Genomic DNA, 20,975 nt, shown 5'->3' on the forward strand with positions numbered 1-20,975 from the left:
TCATCTATACGTGTTCAAGCTAAATATAAATGGGTGGAAAATTAAAATGCAATTTTAGTTTAGAAAGACCCCAAAAATGGGTTTGAGTCTAGAAACCCCGGACGCAGGGTTGCATGCGTAGATAAGCAGCCTATCGATTAAGTTTGCAGCACGGTCACATTAAAAGTGCGTTTCTCGGCGCATTTGCAGGTATTGTGTGTGGCTCCGTTTTGAAAATTTGTTTACCGGATTTAAAGCCGTGACCGAAAGCCTGCTGAGGTGTTAAAGTGTAGTTTAAGTGTCCCTTCACCTGTGTGTCGTGTTTTCATCACGTTTTTCGACGTCCTGACAGCGCAAAGATTTGTTGAAAATTCAATAGTGGCCGCTGTCTGGAGCGGCGGTGTTGCCGTCAATTACTGGGTCCCTTGATTTACATAAGAGCGAAAGAGTCAGCTAGTGTGGCGTTGCAGAAATGGCGTCGAAGTATGTGCACATGGCTGGGGCTGACTCGGTAATATTTAAGCGATATTTGCCGTTTGCCCCAAAATGTACTACTGAGCGTACATTTTCCTTCGCGCAGTGCCATAAATTTGTTACGTTTAAACTTCAGCACGGCGTACATTTTGCTTTTCGGTGTAGGGTACGCCACTTTGTCCGGTTTTGCATTCCTCTTTGTGCGCTTCATTCGGTTTCAATGCCCTCGCATTCAGTGTTGCCTAGTGCCGAAGCGTGCCTAGTGATGTGTGCCTCTCGAATCCTGCCGGAAGTCTTTGTTTTTGTGCCGATTGGGTAATTAATATTGATTGCAGTTCCCAGTGCAGTTGACCGGGAATAGTTTGCCATTCCTTTGTGCTTCAATTGATGGTTAATTTATTGGCCTTGTCAATTGCCGATTCTCTGCCCTCACACCTGGTAACACTGGTGAGCCCGCGTTGGTGCGGGTGCGAGCGAGATCCAGATAGAGGCCGTTGCAGAAGAGCAAGCACAAAAGCGAAAGCTGAAAACCGAAGCGAGGAGGCCAAGGAGTTTACAAATCAATTTTTGTGTATGTCAGTCCCCGCGATTCCCGTTGCAATTGAAATCAAGTAGTTTCCGGGACCCGGATCGCAGTTTCCATTGGGAAAATCTTCATAACTTGGCGGACCTGCGAAATGATTGAAAAGTGAAGGCGGCACTGTGCCTTGATTGTGTGTGAGCTAGTTCTCGCGTGTGTGTGTGGGTATGAATAATGCATGGAAAGGCGTTATTCACGGCAATAGTTGATAAAACTGTTTTGACAACAAAAATTGAGTGATTCAGATATGCACTTGGTATCGGGGTCGTCTCTCTCTCTTTCTACTACACCACCCCCTTTGTAAAAGCGGCTGACGTTTCGGCTTGGATGCGTCGCGGTCACGTACCCCGTCATCCCCTCTCTCGCCCATCCCTTGTTACCTGTTTTGCCAATACATTTTCCGCCCCCTTGCCACCCCGTTTTCATTAAATTTTGTTATTCTGAATGCTCGCTTTGTTTGTGCGTACACTTCTTCCTCTCTCCTTACCCCTCTATCGTTACCAATTGCTTATGTTGTGTCTGTTTTCTCACGTTTTTTCATTCTCTTTTATTAAATGTACATTGAACTCTCATCTTGCCAGTTTTTCTTTTGAAGCTCTCTTTCGGCCACTTGTTTTGCAATTCCACACATCCGTAGATAAAATCTGTCTGGGTTTTGAAAATTATTCATAAATGCTTTTTGTTGACTAGATTGGGAACATTTTTATATTAACACTCTGATTTTAATAGCTGATTTTTATTCCATTAACCATATGCCCGCCATTAGGGGAAGAGATTCTTAAATGCCTACCATAACCTTCTCTGAGCCGCTTTTCTCTACGGCCCTCTCTATAGGTATATCCTGAATTATGCTGCTTTACGGTTATGACCTGGTTTCCGTACTTGTTTAAGAAATAAGGTTATTCATATATAGTTTATCTCGGCCAATTTAACAAGAGCAAATCTAGTTTGTCCCGATCTGCATTTACAATATTGATTTTTGGATTTTTTTTAAACACTCCAAATATTCGAATTTCAGTTCCTGTCACTCTTATCCGCTAATGTGTTTATTCTCTTGCAAAGGAGGTTCTGATTTAAAGCAGAAGTTTTTAAGTTGATATAGACATGTACGTCTGTTTGTTTCTACGCAAACTAGTCTCTTAGTTTCAAAACTATCTTGGCGGATCGGACGACCATATCATATAGCCCCTATAATAAAAATTTGATTATATAGGCATGATTTTTGGCGGATGGTGTTTTTTAACGACTTCAAATTTACACGTTTAATTTCATGAAAACCACTGCATAAAAATCTAAATAATGATACAAAAATTGTAGTCGTTTTTGTTACACTAGTATGCTTTTTGGAGCATAGAGTTTTCTAATGACTCCTTACTAACAAATTTAATATAATCAAGATCGGAAGGCTTTGCCATATAACTGGCATAAAAACGGATAAATAATATAAAATTAACAAAAAAAAAACCGTCTTAGCTTCGATTATGAAGTTTGCTCCACATAAAGCATTTCCATGACACAGTAGATGTTAAAAAGTTGTTTCTTTTAATATCGGACTACTCTTTCAAATATTGCTGACGTTGTAGGGAGTGAACTAGCAATTGGAAAATATCTTGTCAGAATAAATTTGTGAAAAGAAGTCGTTTTCGACATTTAAGTTCTAACTGAAAGGGTACATAAGGTTCGGCTCGTCAAAGATAGCTTTTTGCTTGTTTTTCACAGTTATAATATTACTTTAGTCTTTTAATCAGGTCACAAGTTTCTATTTTACAATCCTAGGAAGTTCGTTTTCTATGTTCAAATCCAGTCAGCACAGATCTAAAATAATATCAGTCAGATTCTCGATCTCCTGGTTTTAAAATCGCATCTTCTGTCTTTTTCGTATTTCAGCTAATTTGTATATACAGTGTACATAGAGATGAGCACACAAACTCGTTCAGGCGGCGGAGGAGGCGGTGGTCACACCCGCAACCAGAAAAAGTCAAATGTCAGCAACTCCGGCGGCGGAGGAGCTAGTCACCACGATGGAGTCTCACACGCAGCTGCCGCCGGCAAGAAGGGCGGCCAAGATGCCAGCAAGACAGACAAGCCAGAGAAGGCCCAGCCCAAGGCCACCACCGAACAGTTGCGCATTGCCCAGATTACCAATAGCACCACAGAGGATCCGCAGATCAACGAGAAGGTCACCCTCCTGTTGACCATGACCCAACGTTCCGAGGAGGAGGTCTGCTGTGCCCTCAACGAATGCGATTATGATCTGGAGGCAGCTGCCAACTTTTTGATCGAGGAGCTACCGCAGGTTCGTTTCTGTTCAATTTTTTCTGCCCCTCCCATAACTTAATCGAATCTGTTGTAGGGCGCCTTTGCCAAGTACGAGAAGAAGCGCAAGAACAAGGCTGCAAATACCACGGCTGATGGCGCCGCTGGCGATGGCGATTGGGCCGATGGCAATGCGAACGCGGACAAGCGAGAAAAATCGCGGAACCGGAGCTCAAATCGCGGTGGCACCCGAGGCTCCACCGACAGTCGTGGATGTAAGTCCTACACTTTAACAACGCTCATTTATTAAAAGACTACCTATAATGCACTTAAGAAAAGGTTTTAAACCACCGTAGTAATACACTAAACTAAAACGATTTACTACATTTCGTTATCGTTTTGTAAAGATTTTTTTTTAAATTTATATGCAAAGATTATCTTGATTAACAATCAAATCAATTTAGTAAATGAGCTATTATTTATGTCCATTTCGAGCAAAAATATTTAAAATCTTTATCTCAAATTTAAGGGCGCGGAAGAGAGAACCGCGAGAACGAGCGCAACCAGCGCGAGTCTCGTGAACCTCGCTCTGGCGGCGACCGCGGTGATGATCGGGCTAACGACAACTATCGCGGTCAGCGTAACGGCGGAGGACGCAGTGGACCCGGTGGCGGCGGGCGCGGCGGAGGCTTCGTCTCACGCTCTGGCCGCGGCGGCGGTCGCATGGGCGGACGCACCGGTGGTCCCCGCGGCGATCGTGGCAGCGGAGGCCTTGGCGGTGGCTATGGACCTGGTCGCAGTGGGAACGCCAACGAGGATCACCACGAGGTCGAGCTGTGGGACAACACTATTGCCCAGAACGCCGAGAAGCAGCAGCAGGCGCACGACGATGCCTGGGGCGACTGGAACAACGAGGAGTACGAAGGCTCGCTTAAGGACAGCAAAGTGTTCACCACAAGCAACCTGGCAACGCAAACCGCTGCCAACGTGGTAAGCGGAGCTGGAGCGAGTGTAACGGGTGGCTCTACGGTGACTGGCAGCGAGTTGTCGGCGCCACCGGGTCTCGAACTCCATGTGGTGCAGCAGGGATCTCATCTGGAGGAGAGCTCCAGCAGCGGACCAACGGCAGTCACACCGCCAGCGACGCTGAGCGGTTCGGCGACCACGCCGCTGCTGCAGTACAGCGCAGCGGTTAGCAATCCACCGCCGCAGCTGCAATCGCAGGGCACGCAGTCGGGAGCGGGATCAGGAGCAAGCGTAACTCCCGGCGGAGGAGCGGTCAGCACATCGTCATCTTTCGTTTCCGCCTCACCCGACACATTCTCAAGCGCCGCCTCGGCAGCCGCCACTCTGGTTCACCAGGCCCAACAGCAGCAGCAACTACAGCAGCAGCAGCAGACGACGCCTATTAAACCGTCGGCCACGCTGTCGGTCGAGCAATCTCAGTATTTCAACTCTCTGGCCAGCCAGGGCGTCAGTCCAGGATCGGCAGCGGTGCAGCCGGCGCCAGCGGGTTACGCGCAGAACCCTGTGACCGCCTACTCGCAGACTAGCACGTATGCCAACGTGTTCGCCTCGGGAACGGCAGCAGGAACTGGTACCGCCGAGCAGTCGCAGCAACAGCCGCAGGTGCGGCGAGCGCGCGTCAAGCTGCCGCCGCCCTCCAAGATTCCAGCAAGTGCCGTCGAAATGCCCGGAGACAATGCACTGAACAACATTGGCTACCTGGACGTGCAGTTCGGCGCTCTGGACTTTGGCACGGACGATGGCTTCGAGCCTCTTCCGGAGAAGGTTGGAGCGGGCTTCAGCATTGACGGTCAGCAGCAGCAACAGCAGCCAGATGACTACCAAAGCAAATCCCAGCAGCAACAGCAGGCGACTCTGGCGGCGGGTCTGCAAAGTTCTCAGATCGTGAGTTCATAATTTTATACATATAGCAGCAATGATCGTATACTTTCAAATATTAATATTTGATATTTTTTAATATCGTTTACAGAGCGATGCTCTGAGTGCAGCGGGTTATGCGAGCCGGTCGACAGCGCAGCAACAGCAGGGCGTGAGTTCGGCGGTGAACGCTACCACTGCGCTCGATCAGCTGGCCAAGAGCGATCCTTACGGACAGACGACCGGCAGTGGCAACGCCTACCAGAACGCGTACCAGAGCAGTGGAGCGGGCAAAGCGGCCAGTGGCTATCCGACAACGGCGCCTGGTGGCTACAGCAGCTCAACGTACGCGAATGTCCAGAGTTCGGTGGCCAGCAGTTACCAGCAGCAGGGATACGGCTCCTACCAGCCCACTTACCAGCAACAGGCAGGATCCGGGGCACAGAATGCCACAGGTGCGGTAGCAGGTGGCGGAGGAGCGGCGACGCAAAACATTCCGGTCGGAGGCAGCAGCAGCCAAAATAGCACAAGGTATGATCGGATTTACCATCGCTGATAGTTTTTAAGTCAAACTTCAGGATATCCTTGCAGAGGGTTTTATTAATTGTTTAACAAACTGAGACTTCTGCGGCCAAAAAGGGTTTTTTACTTTCAAAATTTATAAGTATTTCTTTTCGTATATTTTTTTACCAATTAAATTATTTTGCACACTTCAAAGCTTTTATTTTTTATTGTTAATAAACGTGTTTTTTTTTTATTTGAAAGGTGAAGTGTATATTATACCCTTCACAGTCTTTAATATTTTAGCGATCTGTGTTAAAAAAAAGTTGTCAATATGTTAATTTATTTTTATTGAGTGTAAATTCAATTCTGAATTGTAATACATGTTTATTTAAAAGATGTTTAATTACTGCCACTGCCATCATGTTTTACAATTTTTCCTTTTATTTTTGAAATATTGGTTTGGTATATCAACTAATGCACTAATAAATTCTTCAATCCAATAAAAACTCTGAAAGGGTAGTAGCTTCGGCAACCGAAGATAGCTTTTTATTCAAGTTTATTTATGTTTTTTTGTATGCGAATTCTGGCTAACAATCTGCACCACCCGAAAGGAAGCTAATCTTCATTTTGTTTACTGTTTCTCTTTTCTTATAACACGTTTAATGCTCGCCATCTCCCAAACAAATACCAAAATACAAACCCAACCCGCAATCGTACTCCGCACTTAACAGCGGCAATGCGAGCTCTGCCTACCTCACATCCGGATACTCGACACCACAAAGTGCTTACCAGTCCAGCCAGAGTGTTTATGGCAACACTGGACTGTCCAACAACAGCGGGTAAGTATCGGAAGCGATGACCCTGCTGCCATTATTCCGATTTCCCTTGGGTCTGGTCCGTCCCTTAATTGCTTTTTTGTTTTGGACCGATTCCATTATGGCTAATTGCGGATTCTCGCCCGTTCAGGTTCGCTGGCAGTGCGAGCAACGCTTCCTCTCAGTACGCCAATTTCAGTGCCAGCGCCAAGCTCAAGGATGCGACCACGGCCAGCAGTGCCGCGCACTACGACAGGTAAGAGCAAAGCTCTCCGCTCTGCATGCCCGCTTTTCCCCAGTTTCAAACTAACCCACTCCCTGGTGCATGTCCCTTACGGAGGCGAATCTCTACGTATCATTAAACATTGATCTCTTTGACCTTTCAGTGTCTCCACCAGCAGTGGCGTCAGCAGCAGCAGTGGAAGCACAGGCAACGGTGCTGCGGTGAGCGGGCAAGCAGGTGCTAACCAAGCGGCCGTTTCCAACAGTAAGTAGTCGTGGTGTTATTATAAACAAGAAATCGGTTACGTTTTTATTTGTACAGATATAGACAGTACAAATAAATAAAGCTCTCAAATATCATAACATCGAAAACTAGTTTTCCTAAAGAATTCGCCTAATATTCCCAATATATCTAGTTATTAAATTAGAGATGACTAAAAGTCAAAAACAAAATCCTGTAAAAAAATAGTACATACCTACAAAGTTATAGGTTGTGTATCAATTTTTGTTTAATGAAGTTATCTAGAGAGCGCACAGTTAAGAATACAGAGCTCAGGTCTAAATAGCTTACAACTTGAATATCCCTTCTCGTATCGGCATTTGATTTAATGTTTTCGATCTCCCCCAGATAACAACGTGAGCGGCAGCAGCTCGGTCAGCAATGTGACGGCGGGCGTTGCGAGCGGTAACGTGGCCGGCGTGGGCGGAGGCGTTAGCCAGAGCGGCGTAAGTAGTGGAGTCGGCGTGGCCGGTGGCAGCGCGGCCAGCGTCGGTGTGAATGTGAACAACAACAACAGCAGCAGCGCCAGCTCGGTGGGAACGGCCGCCGTTGCCCAGACGGCCACGGGAACCACTGCCGCGGTGCTGGCCTCGCTGACCAACAAGAACAGCAGCAGCAGCAATAGCAGCGGCAGCGGTGGCAGCGTTGCCACGACATCGGGTGCTGGTGGTGCTGGTAGTGGTGGTGGCAGCGGCAGCGGCTTGGTGCCCACCAACATCCAAATGGTTAGTCAATATATTCAGACTGGATTGCCATACTATCAGCAACCAGTGTATTCCTACGAGGAATTGCAAATGATGCAACAGAGAGTGCCACATGTGGTGAGTTCATGGAGAAAAGCAAAAGCAAATACCAAACCAACAACAACAAAATGCAACCGACCAATCAATCGAACCGTCTTTAATCAATCAGTAAACGTATCAATTTCCTCCCATAATGTTCGCTACAACGTTTTCGCATTAGTCAAGACCTAATTCCATTCAAACGCATACGACAACTGCTCAGCGCATCCCAGCTCGCCTCCCGCTGCTGAAATGAGATCGTTGTTCCGGATCCGGGCTCCGGGCTCGTTGACGTTGCGGCCTCCCACTTCTAACAGTTTTTCTCAGCGTGCATTGTATATAATAACATTACCGCGATGTCTGTTATCAAGTCCTTAACACCACCTTGTATATGTCTGTGTCTGTTTTGTATGTGTGTGTGTGATTGTGAAAAAAGCTGACACTTTCTTTCGCCACCTTGCACTTTAATTTCGTTAAACCATCCGCTTCCGCATCCATCCACATTCCACATTCCTGGCATTATCATCATCAATATACCATCCATACATGTATTGCTTATCCTCCAGGCTCTGCTTTACGCTCAAAATTAACAAAACAAACAACTAATCCCGCTAACCCTCCTATCTTAGTTTTCATTTTGCTGAAGTTAGGGATGCAAACAAAGCTCAAGATAATCTTATGACTTTTGGCCATATGAAGCCAGCAAATTATATTTCCTAAATGGAAAACCGATGGTTGCATCCCTTAAACAATTTAAACCATTTTTCATCTGCCTTTCCGACTCACACACTTCATTTCCTTCCTTCAACAATTCAATTTTTAGTTTTCGCTCATTTAACTTATATTTGACTTGTGTATACATTTAATGCATTTAACTAATCATACTTATATTTGTTTGGAATCATCAAGCGGCTTTGACAGACTTTACTGAACGCTACGAGTTGTTTCAAGCCAAAGGTCTGGCAAAGCTGCATTCATTCATTTCACAGCCATTGAAAACACACTACCTGCTCCCTTAATGCTAACTTAATGTGTTTCTTCTTGGTTGCAGCAAGGATATTACGATCTGAATTATCCGCCAGCCAGTTTGGGAGCTGGACGAGACAACCTCGGTTCCGTAACCTATTCCGCAATGAATGACGGCCGCTTTGCCCGCACTGACAATAACTCCAGTCCGGTTGGCAATGTAAGTCCTGAGCTTTACTAATTTGGTAGCAGTAGCTAAAAAGGTTTCTCCTACAGGTTTCCAGCACAATGTCGCAACAGGCGGGCTCGAGTGCGCCCATGCTGAATGTTCCTTATGCCTATTTTTATGGCGGCAATGTGATGCCCGGTAGTTTCCAATATGGCACGCCCGCCATTTATCCAGTAAGATTTAACACATCATTAGTAAATTGCATGTCCTTTCTAATTATGTTGCGTTTTTTTAAACAGCAACAAATACCGGCAGCCAACACTGCCTCCGGTCAACAGTTCCCGAAGCCTTCGTACAGCGCGGGCTACGGCTCGACCAGCTACGACACTCTCTCACAGACCACGCAGGATTACAGCAAGGGCGGCTACTCGTCGAGCGTCAACCAGCAAAGCAAAACGCAGGCGGTCTCGAACCAGTCTCAGGCAGGCACTGGATCCGATCTGACCTCGTCTATGTACGGGAAGGGACATGTGGCGCTCAATAAGGTTAATGTACGTATGGTTGTGAGCAGGGCTGTGGACTGAGACACCAGATCTTCTGTACCCGAAGTTAAAGTTTTATTAACAACCTCAAAAATTCACAGCCCTGGTTAAAGCAACCTCTCTTGACTAGTCTAAAATTGACCATTGATTTTCTTTTACAGTCGTACGAGAAGCAGAGTTTCCACTCGGGCACTCCGCCGCCGTTCAACATGCCCAACACTCAGACGGCTGGCAGCACCTCGGCTCAGCCGTACGGCATGTTCTTGCCAATGCCAGCGGCCGGACACCACAACATGATCCATCAGCCTATCCATCAGGTACATTCAGAATTACCAATTCAGGTTATTGTAGGCGGAGGGGCGGATAGCCATGTCTACATTCGTGGGGAAAGTCCTCCAGTCTCCTACTACCAGATCTGGCAAACCGACCCCGTCCAGTTTCGTGAACAGGGTGCCGACTCGGACTCTCATGACGATGACGATGAGCAGAGTATTGACAGCTTTGTTCAGGACGATGTCAGCCGCACATCCTTCTTTGCCGAATAATGGAGTGCTTAGGGAAACTCATCACCTCCTAATTCACACAAAAATTTCAGTTTCCACCATTCGTAATTTAACACCCGCCACAACAAACCACCCACCTTCTTTGGCTTCTGTTAAGTTTGGTTTTGAATATTTATATGCGCTTGGCACACTTCTTTACACATATGCTAACCCAAAATTTCCTATTAAAAGTGGTTTTTTCTTTGCAGCTTTTGAAGCTCTTTGTGTTGAACTACTACAGCATGTATTTGTATATTTTGTGCACTACCCACCACCCATTGTAAAAGTATCTAACAGCACATGAACAACAACTAAACATATTTTGTACCATACTAACCACACACACTTACGCACTTCATCTGTAGAACGCACCTAAAGTATCTCATTTTGTTATTTATTAAACCCTTTATACTTTTTCACCCGTGATCGTTACTTACAATTTACATTTCATGCATTTTCTAATTTGTGGATATTGTTTCACTACATCTGCATCAATACGAGAGCATAGTCTTTCTGGGAAATTAGTTGGCTAAATTTGGAATCAAATAGTTTATTTGTCGATAATGAAAGAATTTTGAAATGCATGAAACTGTTCTATTGTTTGACTTTTCTTTATAATTTCTTTTAATTTTTTTATGGGACAACAATTAGATGGACGGCAGGATTCATAGCTCATCCCGCCGGGTAAGTTCCTTTGTTGTAATCATCTGTAAGAGTTGCTTTTTTCTTGGTGAACTGCACAATGTTAACCCACCCACGCATGCCTCACCCCACGTAATCGATCTCATCACATCTTGTTTTGTATCATTTAGTCTCTAGTTGCATGAACCCTAAAGAAGTGGGGTCGTAAGAAGCAATCGTTGGCCGAAGGGGTCGTGCTGTTCTCAGTCGCATATTCATTCATGTGCCTAAAATATATAATGTACCATAAACCTGCCGTGTAAATAATCAGCAAATAAGTGTATTTATAACTGCGTGTGCTCTACTTGTTAACCAACATTTATGTATGGATGGCCGAGTGGAGTTTCGAAAAGGCGGAATGTTCTGCTTGCTAAGGCGGCAGCATCAACCAGTCCGGGATTTGATCGACTTCTTATTGACCCCCAATCGTATCTGTTACAGGACTCGAACAGTGCCGGACAGCGCCAGCAGTCGACCAGCCAGTCAAAGTCGGCTGGCAAGCAAGGCTATTCGCCCTCGTACTGGACCGGACAGAACTAGCTTCCGGAGAACACGATCTGGCGGCCCCTGCAGATCGCCCGAGCGAGCGACTTCTATAGCCTTCGCAGCAGTAGCAGCAGCACCACCACAACCACCACGCCGATTCACCACATCTACAGCAAAAGCAGCGCCAACAATCTGCGGGCGCTGCCCATCACACACGCCACCACCACGATAGTGACCACAATAGCATCCAGCGCCACAACCACCATAGACGCCACCACCACGCCATCAGGAGCAATAGTGACGACGACATCGGCGACCTCCGGTATTCCCGGCCAGTTGCTGATGCTCGTCAAGGAGCAACCGAAGCAGCCGCCACCCCAACAACAAGCACTCGCCGACGGGGCGGGGAGCGAGAAATCCTCGCCTGCGTCGGAGGAGGATTATCTAATATACGAAGATAAGCGATCATACTTTACTTAATAAGAAACGTTTTTACTACGAACGCACTGTAAAGGCGCCGCCCAGCAGCGTCCTGGCCACGCCTCCATCCTCCTTCCCCAGCCACAAAACAAAACACACACAGCACACTCGCTTGAAATCACACAGGATTGAAGGTGTTTCAGGTGGCGGGAGGCGACTCCTCACACCTTTCACACACACTTTCTCACAATACAAAGAACGAAAGAAACAAATAAAACAACATACAGCAACATCCGCATAAATATACCAAGTACCATTTTCACATTGCATACAAATAAATTTACAAAGATAAAGAGTAACAATTATAATTATTAAAGGCGTAAAACGATTTAACAGATTTAAGAGCGTAAGAGAGAAACCGGAAAGAGCAGAACAGTAAATTAAAAATACAAGTATATATATTAAAAAAACAAAACCACAAACATAACGTGAACGAGAAAAAACAAAACAAGCAAAAAATTAATTATTGTAATCGGTTTAAACTTATATGTATAATTATAACCTTAATATTTAAACTAAATACAAAAAAGAAGATACGATTAAATCCAAACAAAATGCAAAAAAAAATAGGAAACACCCTGCTATTTTTATTGAAGTTCTGTTGGAGTGCTTAAAAAAGGTGGTCAAATGCAAACTGCTTTGGAAAAAAGTCAAGGAGTGACTGAGTTCCAAAATTTTAGACAAGGATTCATTCTCATTTTCAATTCTTTTCCAAATTTTGTTTTTTTTCCAAGGTCCACAAAATGATTGATCTTTTTTCTACTGTATTCCCCTTAAGCATACGCTTAGAGTGATAATTAAAGAAAACATCAATGTTTTGTAGTTATCTTTTGAGTATATATAAAACTTGTTTAATTCGGAATATGCTATTTAGATTTAAAGATACACGTAAACAATGAGAAAATATCGGCTACTGGCTGTGGAGTAGTTTGTTGAAGTCGGCGTACGCGGACTCCAGGTCGAACAGGAACTGGCGCACCTGGCTCTCGGTCAGCTCGTCGGAGGCCTGCATCTCGTTAAGGCTGCTAAGCCACTTCTCCACCTTCAGCTTGGCGTCAAAGTCCTCGGGAATGAGGGACAGGCGGTTCATGTTGTCTGCCAGGTCCTTGACATCCGGCTGCAGGGCATCCATGGTGTTGATCTGCAGGCGCAGTTTATCCATAACGGTGATGAACAGCGACACGATTTCTGCGATGCACTTCGAGGTGTTGCCCTTGTCGTCGCGAATTGTTATTGGTCGGTCTTCACGAATCCGCTCCAGCGCCGCCGGGCAGTCCAGCCGGAATTTCTTGACGAACGTCTCCACCGTGGGAAACTCGTCACACTGCACTTGCTTGAACGCCACTTTGTACTGGACCAGATATTTGGAGCAGGCGGCCGTGTATTCCTGCGGCGTAATGCAATCCCGAAGATAAGCCTTCTCCAAGTGCTGGATGGTGTTTGTGATTGCGTACAGATCGGCCATGTTGTCGTACTTCTCGCGTTCCCGGGCATTCCGGAAGAGCTTTACCTCTTCGTACAGCTCGGGATTTTGATCCTGCATCCTGATTTGGGCTCAAATACTTTCTGGTTTTAGGGGAAAATAAAACAATGATTCACAACGATTTTGCTAGGCAGTGTGACCACAGCGCACTCTCACAAAATCACCGCAAGCGGGAGTGCGCGTACCCTTAAACACTGTGTTGGAAAACACCGCATTTTTAACAGCTTTTTAGCTCAAATTTTGTGATCTTGTTAAATCATTTCCGCCCCCCAAAAACACCTTATCGGTGCTCATAGTTTTTGGCTTTTCGAAAAAAAATAATCACTTTATCTGATTGGTTGCTTGCTGGTTAATTCCACCACGCATGCCGATAAGGTATGTTATTGAATTAAGATTGGCAATTTTCATTGATCAGGCCTTACCCCTGCGCCGACGAATACTTTAATTAAATCAGAGGTGCAAAACACCCAATATACGCTCACTTTATTTACCTGTTTATGGCCCGGAATATCAGCATATCAGCTTATCGATACCATTGACCGCGGCCCAGTAAAGTGCACTGGGTTCACTTATTATTTTCCCAGTCAGCAATTCGCTCGCAATCTGTTCAGACCTGGCCTCTTCAAATTCGGGGTTTTGTGTTTATCTACAATTAGTTAGAATCCAGTAGTGATTCGGTTATTTAATACTTTTTTGTTTGAGTAAGACCTAGAGAATTCTTACTGGACTTAGAGAATTCATTCAAATGGGCGCCACTGAGCCGCAGGTCAATGTAAGTAGCCATGTCTTCGAGGCAAATCTTCTTGGTTTAATAAATATTTTACAATAAATATAGGCTTACTTTTACGTATGTCTATAGTAAATAAGCTTGACGTCTAAGCAAGCAGCATGTTCAACCATAAAGTTATACTAAAATATATAAATCCGGTATGCGACACGCTTGGAGGCCAAAGCGAAATGCGTTCTTGCTAATAAATCAGTTCCCTAAAACGGCACAGCCTGTTCGACCAGCTTGTAGCCATGGCCAGAGTAACTCCGTGGCGGGTACAGGACAAAAAGGCCCAACTGCAGCAGGGACAAAATGCAGCCCAGAAAGTTGGGTATCTGAAGAGAAAAGCAAACAGTTGTCAGTCAGTAGTTCTTCGTCCCGCCAAGACGTGAAAACTGGGTCACCTGGATGAATGAGTCCGATATCAATATGCCATAAATAAGCCACTGTAGGCTGACCAGAAAGGACGTGGCTATCAATGGCAGGGGCAGGCTCTCCGAGTTCTTAGCCCGTATCACATGCAGCAAACTTGCCAGCGGGGCGGCAAAGAAACATACTGTCACGATGCAGCAAACGATTCCTAAAAATATATTTTGGAATTTAGAAAAACCTTACTTGGCCTTAGTTAGTTTCACAAAACGTGCTCATACCTGTGACGTGTATCATTCGATCGCGCTGATCTTGCAGCTGGTTGGTTAATAGAATGACCACCACCAGAACAGTCAGAGCAAATCCAAATTGCTTGACGCAGGCACGTTTGTTGACGGTGAACACATAGTAGATCAGCGTGTAGACCAGAAAGACCGTCGATCCTATGATGTTGACCAGCACAATGCTCTGCTCGTTGGTTAAGACTCCGTACCGCAACCAAAAGCTGCACCTGTTCAAACAAGGTTCAATTCATTTTAGTTGGTTAAATGCAAACTTGGGTAAACTGCCAACCGGGCAGGTAAGGTTCTCACAATTAGTGGGAATATTATAGTGGAATCAGGGATTAACTATGTGTGCTGCTCATTTATGTCAACAATTATTTGATTGTAGTAAAAGTAGTAAAACATTTTATGAGGTAAAATATTTATATTTGGCCTATTCAAGTGTTCTTTTGTGAGTTAAAAAATTATTAACATGTTTGGGAAGTTTTTTATAGTAGGAAATAAATAAGCATTTTAATATTATTAACAAAATCAAAAAAATAGTGGGAAATAATTTATCATATGAAATGCATAAACATTTGACTTTGTCTCTAGCTTAACTAATAATTAGTTTTCGAGAAAATTTAGTTCTCCACATAACACACAAGCTAAATAATTTTGCCAACCGCGACCAATTCGGATTTATCTCAGTTGTGCCATGTCGGCAGTTTCTACTTACGATAAGAAGCCACAAATAAAGGGAACTCCGGAAGAGTCGCCTGTGCTCTTTTTTTGGATGTACTTTCGGCATATCATGCTGCAAAGGAAGCAGTTACAATTTCTTTAAGAAAATTTAATAAACTTTTTTGGGAGTTCGCGAACTTACGCGCCGGAGAGGAATTGGAAGACGGTGCTGATCACCGCCGTCGTGGACAGCAGGGAGTCGTAGGCCACCGCTGACATAGCGAACGATCTCCTTAGTAACTTATGCTAAACTTAAACAGTGCCAAAAGACGCTACGCTTCTAAATACAACGTCAACAAAAAATTGAACAGCTGTCGAGGACTGCATGTAGTGATGACACTTTTCTTCAGCGATGGGCGCGTGAAGAAGCTTTACAGTATAGCCCAAAGTCTAAAAACAGGAGTTTAATTTATTAAAATTCAATTTTAACAAATGTGTATGTGTGTGTAAAAAAAAACATGATAAATACTAAAGATATACATCTTTTTAAATGTCATTAAACGTGCTAGCTGTTTTTTTTTTTTTATTGAAAAGATTATTACAATAATTCAATTTCGTTTATTCTTACCCCTTTGTTTCCCCACTTTGTTTTTAAAACTCTTAAACTTATATTCGGTTAATTTTGAAATTTTAAATAGCGCGCGCAGTTCAAAAAAGGCAGTGCTGCCAGATTTGTAAGAAAATTTCGTTTTTGTCAATCAATTAAATGGTGATAACTACATAAGCTTAGGAAACAAACACATTTATGCGTACGCTTTAATATTGTGCAGTCATTGTGTAATGACTGGGTTTTACTTTAATTCATTTTACCAACTACTAATTTCCGATACCAACCGTTTTTTATAGCGAAAATTTTGGCAACAGTGCTTTCAAAAGAGCTTTTTATACCCTCGCAATTCGTATTATGATCTCAATCAGTTATAAGTCTTGTAATAAAAGTATTTATTCTGATCATTGTGATCTGTTTGGCCAGCAAAATTTTTATTAAGTAAAGTAACCAAATCGAGACTCTAAGCTGATTGTATTTATGTTTCCTCTATTTTATGTTAAAATTTAAAAGAAGGGTATAAAAACGTTGCCTTGTCTATAATTATTTGGGTTTATCTGTTGCCGGCAACCAGAACTTTGTTGTGGTTGTTGTGGGTTCTTAGCTGAAGCTTTTTCCCCACCAACCACGTCGCTCAGCTGACAATATTTAGTCTCGTTCCCGACTCCAACGCTGCCATAACACATAACGCTCCGGTTAGTTTTAATAAAGTGTGTGCACTGCTGGCGGTGCGCCGTTAACAAACAATTTTTATTATTATTCGAAACTGTTGGGATCGGAAGTGTAAGAACCTAAATAGGTTGACCGTTACACAACACTGATTCGAAACCCGTTTGCCGGCAATTGTTAGCAATTGTTTTGAAACGTGTTAGCACGCACATAGTACAACGCACGCGTGTTTTCCCGAGTGCCTTTAAAAGTGATTTTTTGTTAATAATAAGTGGTAGTACCAAAGCAAAGTCTACTAACATGGTCAGCAAAACTCAGCAGGCGGAGGCCCAACAGTTGTACCCTCAGCCCACAAGAGTGGAACTACTAACGCCGCAAACAGAAACCAACCAGGTGAGATTCCAGAATCTGGGGTTCATCAGGTGAGAGTGAAAAGATCTCCGCAGTGCCTAGCACCAGTATAAATATGTAGAGTTGTTGTATCTGCACATGCACATTTTCTTTGTTGTCTATCAATGACGTCGTTCTTCTCTCTCTCCACGGATGCTGTTTGCGTGTTTCTTTTATTTCACGCATTTTATTTTTAATATTTTTGTACTCTTTTGTTCTAGTTCTCTGTGTAAATTACTTGTCCAACGCGCTTGTATATTTTGAGTTTGTTATATGGTTGTTTTCAAAGTCGAATTTAGAATTATATACACGCAATATACAAACGACACATTAGCATATGGTTGATTCATATATGTATATGCATACTGTGGAACCTACATATGTATGTTGACATTGACTAAAATTAGTTTATACAGTGTGGAAGAATAATGCATTTCGTGTTACAAAAAATACTTTTAATTTCTTAAAACAATAAATGTTATATTCGAAATTATTTTCAAAAATACTGGCTTACCAATTCGTCATTTATCTCGTAAAAAAACATTTAATGCTATCTATCAAAGTTTTTGTTAGTAGTATTTTAAAATGACAAAGATCCTCCTAATTAGTCAACAAATAATTTGGTATGAGTTTTTGTACTTTGTGGGAACGTGATTAGTGCTGATTCTTTGACCTCTGTTGTTTACGAGTACTTTGGTACCGGCGCTTTTTTTTGGCAAACAAACCGATCTCCTAGTGTGTATAATCAGCTGAATTCACAGTCATTGCTTATCAGTTATAAAGAGACACCGCCTGCGGACGTTGTTACGATTAGAAAACTCTGCTTATAAATAGTATTCCGTTTAATCGTAGCTGATCCCAAATGTCGCTGCAGAGAAATGGAAAGTTTTGCCCTTGGGTCAAGATTAGCGTAATTAGCGTTAATTACGGATGAGAACACAGGGAGAATTAATCGTCAAGATTTGATAACGAAACCCCCATTATATTTCCGAAATGACCCCGCACAGTGACGCACTCTCTCGTTATCAGTGTTCAAATTTTAGGCACTTTTAAGGAATACACATATTTGAACGAGTAACAACAATGCTTAAAACACTTTTAGAAACCGCGATGGGGAAGTCTCCTGCTTCTGGTGTCCCTGGCAACCACTTTCGGAGGAGCAGTATCCACTGGTTACTGCATAGGCGTTATCAACGCGCCTTCCAAGGCAAGATATCCACAGCGAGCCAATTGGTCAGAGCGAAACCACATCGAACACTATCTTTACAGCTCATGAAAGTCTGGTGCAATGATACCATACACGCCACCTATGGCAGTAACCTCAGTGCGAGCGGCCTGGATCTCTTGTGGTCGTGCATCGTTTCTGTTTTCCTGGTCGGAGGCGCCATCGGTTCGCTGGGCGGAGCTGGAGCGGCAAATAAATTCGGCAGGTAGCTATTAATCAAAAAGATAAGCCCCTTGGATTTTCTTGAGTGCTTCTAATCCGCCAACTAATGCGCGTATCAGTACAAACCATTCAGAAGTGGCGGGAATTATGCCATAACAATTATTTACGGCACAGTACACTCTATTAATAAGTGACATAGAGAAAAAAATTAATTCTTTCCATTCTTTGAATTGAAATGGTCGAAACGGTATTACCAAAAAGGATTGATAGTACCGATATTGTTATTTTAAATTCATTTTATACAACTTTTATTCGTTTAAATCAATGATTTTGTATAAAATCGCTTACATAATTATTGAACGTTAGAAAACTTCTGGTTAGGAAATTGAACAGTTTTGAAGATTACATTGAAAAAGCAAAGGAAAGTTTACCATTCAATGCATAATAGTTGTAGCCTTAATTAATCTATGGACTCATCTTTTTCAGAAAAGCATGTTTTCTCATCTGCGGCGCTCTGTTCACCGTGGGTGCGGTTCTGTTCTTCTTCTGCCGCGCCGCTGGCTCCGTGGAGATGCTGGTGATCGGAAGGTTTATTGTGGGCCTGGCCTCCGGCCTCGTGACCGCCACCCTGCCCATGTACCTCTCCGAAGTGGCTCCTTTGGCCCTGCGCGGAACCCTGGGAGTCTTCTGCGCCGTGGGCGTTACGGGAGGCGTGGTCGTAGGTCAGGTATTCAGTCTGGCTGATATCTTCGGCACAGAGGATCTCTGGCATTACGCCTTGACCGCCTACATGATTTTGATTGTTGTATGCTACCTGCCATCGTATATGTTCCCTGAAAGCCCCAAGTTCCTGTACATCGTCAAGGGAAACCACGCGGCTGCCAAAAGGGAGCTTCAACGCCTCCGTGGCAAGGATGCGGATGAGCTCATCGCCCAGGAAATCGCCGAAATGGAGGGGGAGGCCAATGCCAAGGTCCAGACTAGCAGCTTCTGCGATGTCCTGCGCGATCCTCGGCTCACATTGCCCCTCATTATTGTCTGCTGCTTTCATGGCGGTCAGCAACTGTCGGGAATCAATGCGGTAACTGGAGTCTTACTTCTTATTTTGCTACAATGCTTAATTAATGGTTGACTTTTTAGATATTTTACTACTCGGTGAGCATCTTCGAGAAGGCCGGACTGTCAACGGTGAATGCTCAGTGGGCCAATTTGGGAGCTGGCTGCCTGAATTTGTCCGTCTCCCTTCTGGGACCCTGGCTAATGGCCTACTGCAACAGGCGAACACTCATGATGTTCTCCTGCGCCCTGTGCTCCGTCTTCCTATTTACCATCGCCTTCGTTTTGTTCTATATTGTGAGTTGGTTTTTTCATTAATATCTTCGAAAGACGACGTTAACTTTCTGCCTCAAAGTCCCTTTCATTATATAATATTTGTTTAGCTCTTTTAAATTCGTTTTCATCATTTTTTTCTTTTGGCTAGTCCCTCTTTTCTTATTAACTGTCTGACATTAATTTATTCTGTCTTGTCTGGTTGTATGTTTGAGTTCTTCATTGAACCATTTGATTTGAAAAAAATTAAAATCCACTAAAAGCGCTATATACTCTATATATATATTTCAATTAAATTATTGTCACAATTTTATTTTATTTATTTTTCAGGACCAAGTCAGCTGGTTCGCGATTGCCTGCATCGTCTGCATAATGGGTTATATATTCTTTTACCAATTTGGACTGGGTCCCATTCCCTACTTCATCGGATCAGGTAATTTGTCGCGTGACTTCGTTGTTTACACGCTTTCGTACAACTTTATTATGCGCGACTGGGACAGCTGCTCGTGCTTCGGAGAAGCGGGTTTGGTTTTGATTCGAAATTTGAATCGAATGGGTTCATTGGCACGCCACACATATATATGCTTATAGCCCATAGACTCTATAATTGAATGGCTGGGGTATTTTGGGACCATTAACTGATTCGAATTGTGCTCTTCAATTTGCAGAACTGTTCGAGGTGGCTCCCCGCTCCGTGGCCATGTCGATGGGCAGCCTGGCCTCGTGGACGTGCAATTTCATAATTGGCATCTCGTTTCCCCTGCTCCAGAATGCATGGGGCGCCTTTGTCTTCCTGCCCTTCTCCATTACCTGTGTGCTGCTCTTCCTGCTGACGAAATTCTATCTGCCGGAAACGCGGGGGCGCGATCCTTCCGAGGTGGCGCCACTCGTATCGAAGGGCTTCCGCTCCAAGGTCAAGTGAGACCTTGACAAAAGGACTCATTTAGCAATTAGTACTTAGTATCCGGAAATATGTGGTAGTACTTGTTAACTTTAATGGCCACTCAATGATTCGTCCAAGTCGAGTGCCTTTTGTAAAAGCCGACAATAAGCCGGAATCATCATTGTTCAGGGTCGAGTTGCTCTAACTAATTGCAATTTTTTACCTAGTCCGTAAGTTTTTTGTACAAACCAATAAATGCGAAACTGTATCTAACTTTAAGAGTCACCCTGTAAGAAAGCTTTCAGCTTTCCGTCCCCTTATCACTGCACAAGTTCAATTAAAACGCCTTGGGACGGAACGCAAAGTAATACTCTGTTAATTAGATTTATTGTTGAACAGAAAGTGCCGCGCAACCACAACTGGATGCTCTTCTGCGGCGTTGGGTTAAATGGGTTAAATGGTTCACTGCCCCACTCTTGCCAGGCTAATGTTGACTGCTT

The 20,975-nt window shown here is 43.9% G+C and overlaps 4 protein-coding genes across 13 annotated transcripts; 2 read left to right on the top strand and 2 right to left on the bottom strand.

Moving 5' to 3' along the window:
- The first annotated feature begins 116 nt into the window (after window positions 1-116).
- Window positions 117-12,065, top strand: LOC108101519 (protein lingerer). 8 transcript variants are annotated; one of them, XM_017205882.2, is made up of 15 exons: window positions 117-189; window positions 2,921-3,329; window positions 3,387-3,564; window positions 3,819-5,200; window positions 5,286-5,704; window positions 6,409-6,516; window positions 6,644-6,748; window positions 6,879-6,979; window positions 7,343-7,815; window positions 8,828-8,962; window positions 9,019-9,144; window positions 9,211-9,462; window positions 9,615-9,770; window positions 10,647-10,679; window positions 11,118-12,065. In XM_017205882.2, exons 2-15 carry the CDS (start codon window positions 2,949-2,951, stop codon window positions 11,214-11,216), a joined length of 3,948 nt encoding a protein of 1,315 aa, XP_017061371.1. In that variant the 5' UTR covers window positions 117-189; window positions 2,921-2,948; the 3' UTR covers window positions 11,217-12,065. The 8 variants fall into 8 exon arrangements, with proteins under 8 accessions (XP_017061371.1, XP_017061370.1, XP_017061372.1 ...); XM_017205881.2 differs by having other exon boundaries at window positions 183-258; XM_017205883.2 differs by lacking the exon at window positions 117-189 and adding an exon at window positions 963-1,024.
- A 392-nt stretch (window positions 12,066-12,457) lies between these two features.
- LOC108101453 (vacuolar protein sorting-associated protein 28 homolog) lies at window positions 12,458-13,280 on the bottom strand. Its single transcript, XM_017205795.1, has one exon. The coding sequence runs from the start codon at window positions 13,183-13,185 to the stop codon at window positions 12,553-12,555; it is 633 nt and encodes a 210-aa protein (XP_017061284.1). The 5' UTR covers window positions 13,186-13,280; the 3' UTR covers window positions 12,458-12,552.
- A 428-nt stretch (window positions 13,281-13,708) lies between these two features.
- Window positions 13,709-20,843, top strand: LOC108101442 (solute carrier family 2, facilitated glucose transporter member 1). Of its 3 annotated transcripts, none has more exons than XM_043208117.1 (7): window positions 13,709-13,897; window positions 17,979-18,083; window positions 18,146-18,306; window positions 18,750-19,344; window positions 19,404-19,616; window positions 19,923-20,025; window positions 20,261-20,843. In XM_043208117.1, exons 1-7 carry the CDS (start codon window positions 13,871-13,873, stop codon window positions 20,512-20,514), a joined length of 1,458 nt encoding a protein of 485 aa, XP_043064052.1. In that variant the 5' UTR covers window positions 13,709-13,870; the 3' UTR covers window positions 20,515-20,843. The 3 variants fall into 3 exon arrangements, with proteins under 3 accessions (XP_043064052.1, XP_043064050.1, XP_043064051.1); XM_043208115.1 differs by lacking the exon at window positions 13,709-13,897 and adding an exon at window positions 16,453-16,879; XM_043208116.1 differs by lacking the exon at window positions 13,709-13,897 and adding an exon at window positions 17,220-17,258.
- On the bottom strand, window positions 13,913-15,608 carry LOC108101566 (sugar transporter SWEET1). Its single transcript, XM_017205975.2, has 5 exons — window positions 15,413-15,608; window positions 15,266-15,343; window positions 14,545-14,774; window positions 14,299-14,474; window positions 13,913-14,229 (listed from the first exon to the last, which is right to left on the bottom strand). Exons 1-5 carry the CDS (start codon window positions 15,487-15,489, stop codon window positions 14,110-14,112), a joined length of 681 nt encoding a protein of 226 aa, XP_017061464.1. The 5' UTR covers window positions 15,490-15,608; the 3' UTR covers window positions 13,913-14,109.
- Window positions 20,844-20,975: the final 132 nt, after the last annotated feature.

Source organism: Drosophila ficusphila, unplaced genomic scaffold, assembly GCF_018152265.1.
Source record: "Drosophila ficusphila isolate 14025-0441.05 unplaced genomic scaffold, ASM1815226v1 contig_414, whole genome shotgun sequence".
In the NCBI taxonomy this organism is placed as follows: domain Eukaryota; kingdom Metazoa; phylum Arthropoda; class Insecta; order Diptera; family Drosophilidae; genus Drosophila; species Drosophila ficusphila.

Excerpts from the sequence above, each read along its gene's own strand:
- LOC108101519 (XM_017205882.2), top strand. The coding sequence starts at position 2,949 with ATGAGCACACAAACTCGTTCAGGCGGCGGAGGAGGCGGTGGTCACACC. Across the intron at positions 6,980-7,342 it reads CCAAGCGGCCGTTTCCAACA|ATAACAACGTGAGCGGCAGC; the intron begins GTAAGTAGTCGT and ends GATCTCCCCCAG. Across the intron at positions 10,680-11,117 it reads TTCATAGCTCATCCCGCCGG|GACTCGAACAGTGCCGGACA; the intron begins GTAAGTTCCTTT and ends TATCTGTTACAG.
- LOC108101453 (XM_017205795.1), bottom strand. The coding sequence starts at position 13,185 with ATGCAGGATCAAAATCCCGAGCTGTACGAAGAGGTAAAGCTCTTCCGG.
- LOC108101566 (XM_017205975.2), bottom strand. The coding sequence starts at position 15,489 with ATGTCAGCGGTGGCCTACGACTCCCTGCTGTCCACGACGGCGGTGATC. Across the intron at positions 14,775-15,265 it reads TTTATTTGTGGCTTCTTATC|GTGCAGCTTTTGGTTGCGGT; the intron begins GTAAGTAGAAAC and ends TTGTTTGAACAG. Across the intron at positions 14,475-14,544 it reads TCGAATGATACACGTCACAG|GAATCGTTTGCTGCATCGTG; the intron begins GTATGAGCACGT and ends ATATATTTTTAG.
- LOC108101442 (XM_043208115.1), top strand. The coding sequence starts at position 16,787 with ATGGTCAGCAAAACTCAGCAGGCGGAGGCCCAACAGTTGTACCCTCAG. Across the intron at positions 16,880-17,978 it reads CGCAAACAGAAACCAACCAG|AAACCGCGATGGGGAAGTCT; the intron begins GTGAGATTCCAG and ends AAACACTTTTAG. Across the intron at positions 19,617-19,922 it reads CCTTCGTTTTGTTCTATATT|GACCAAGTCAGCTGGTTCGC; the intron begins GTGAGTTGGTTT and ends TTTATTTTTCAG.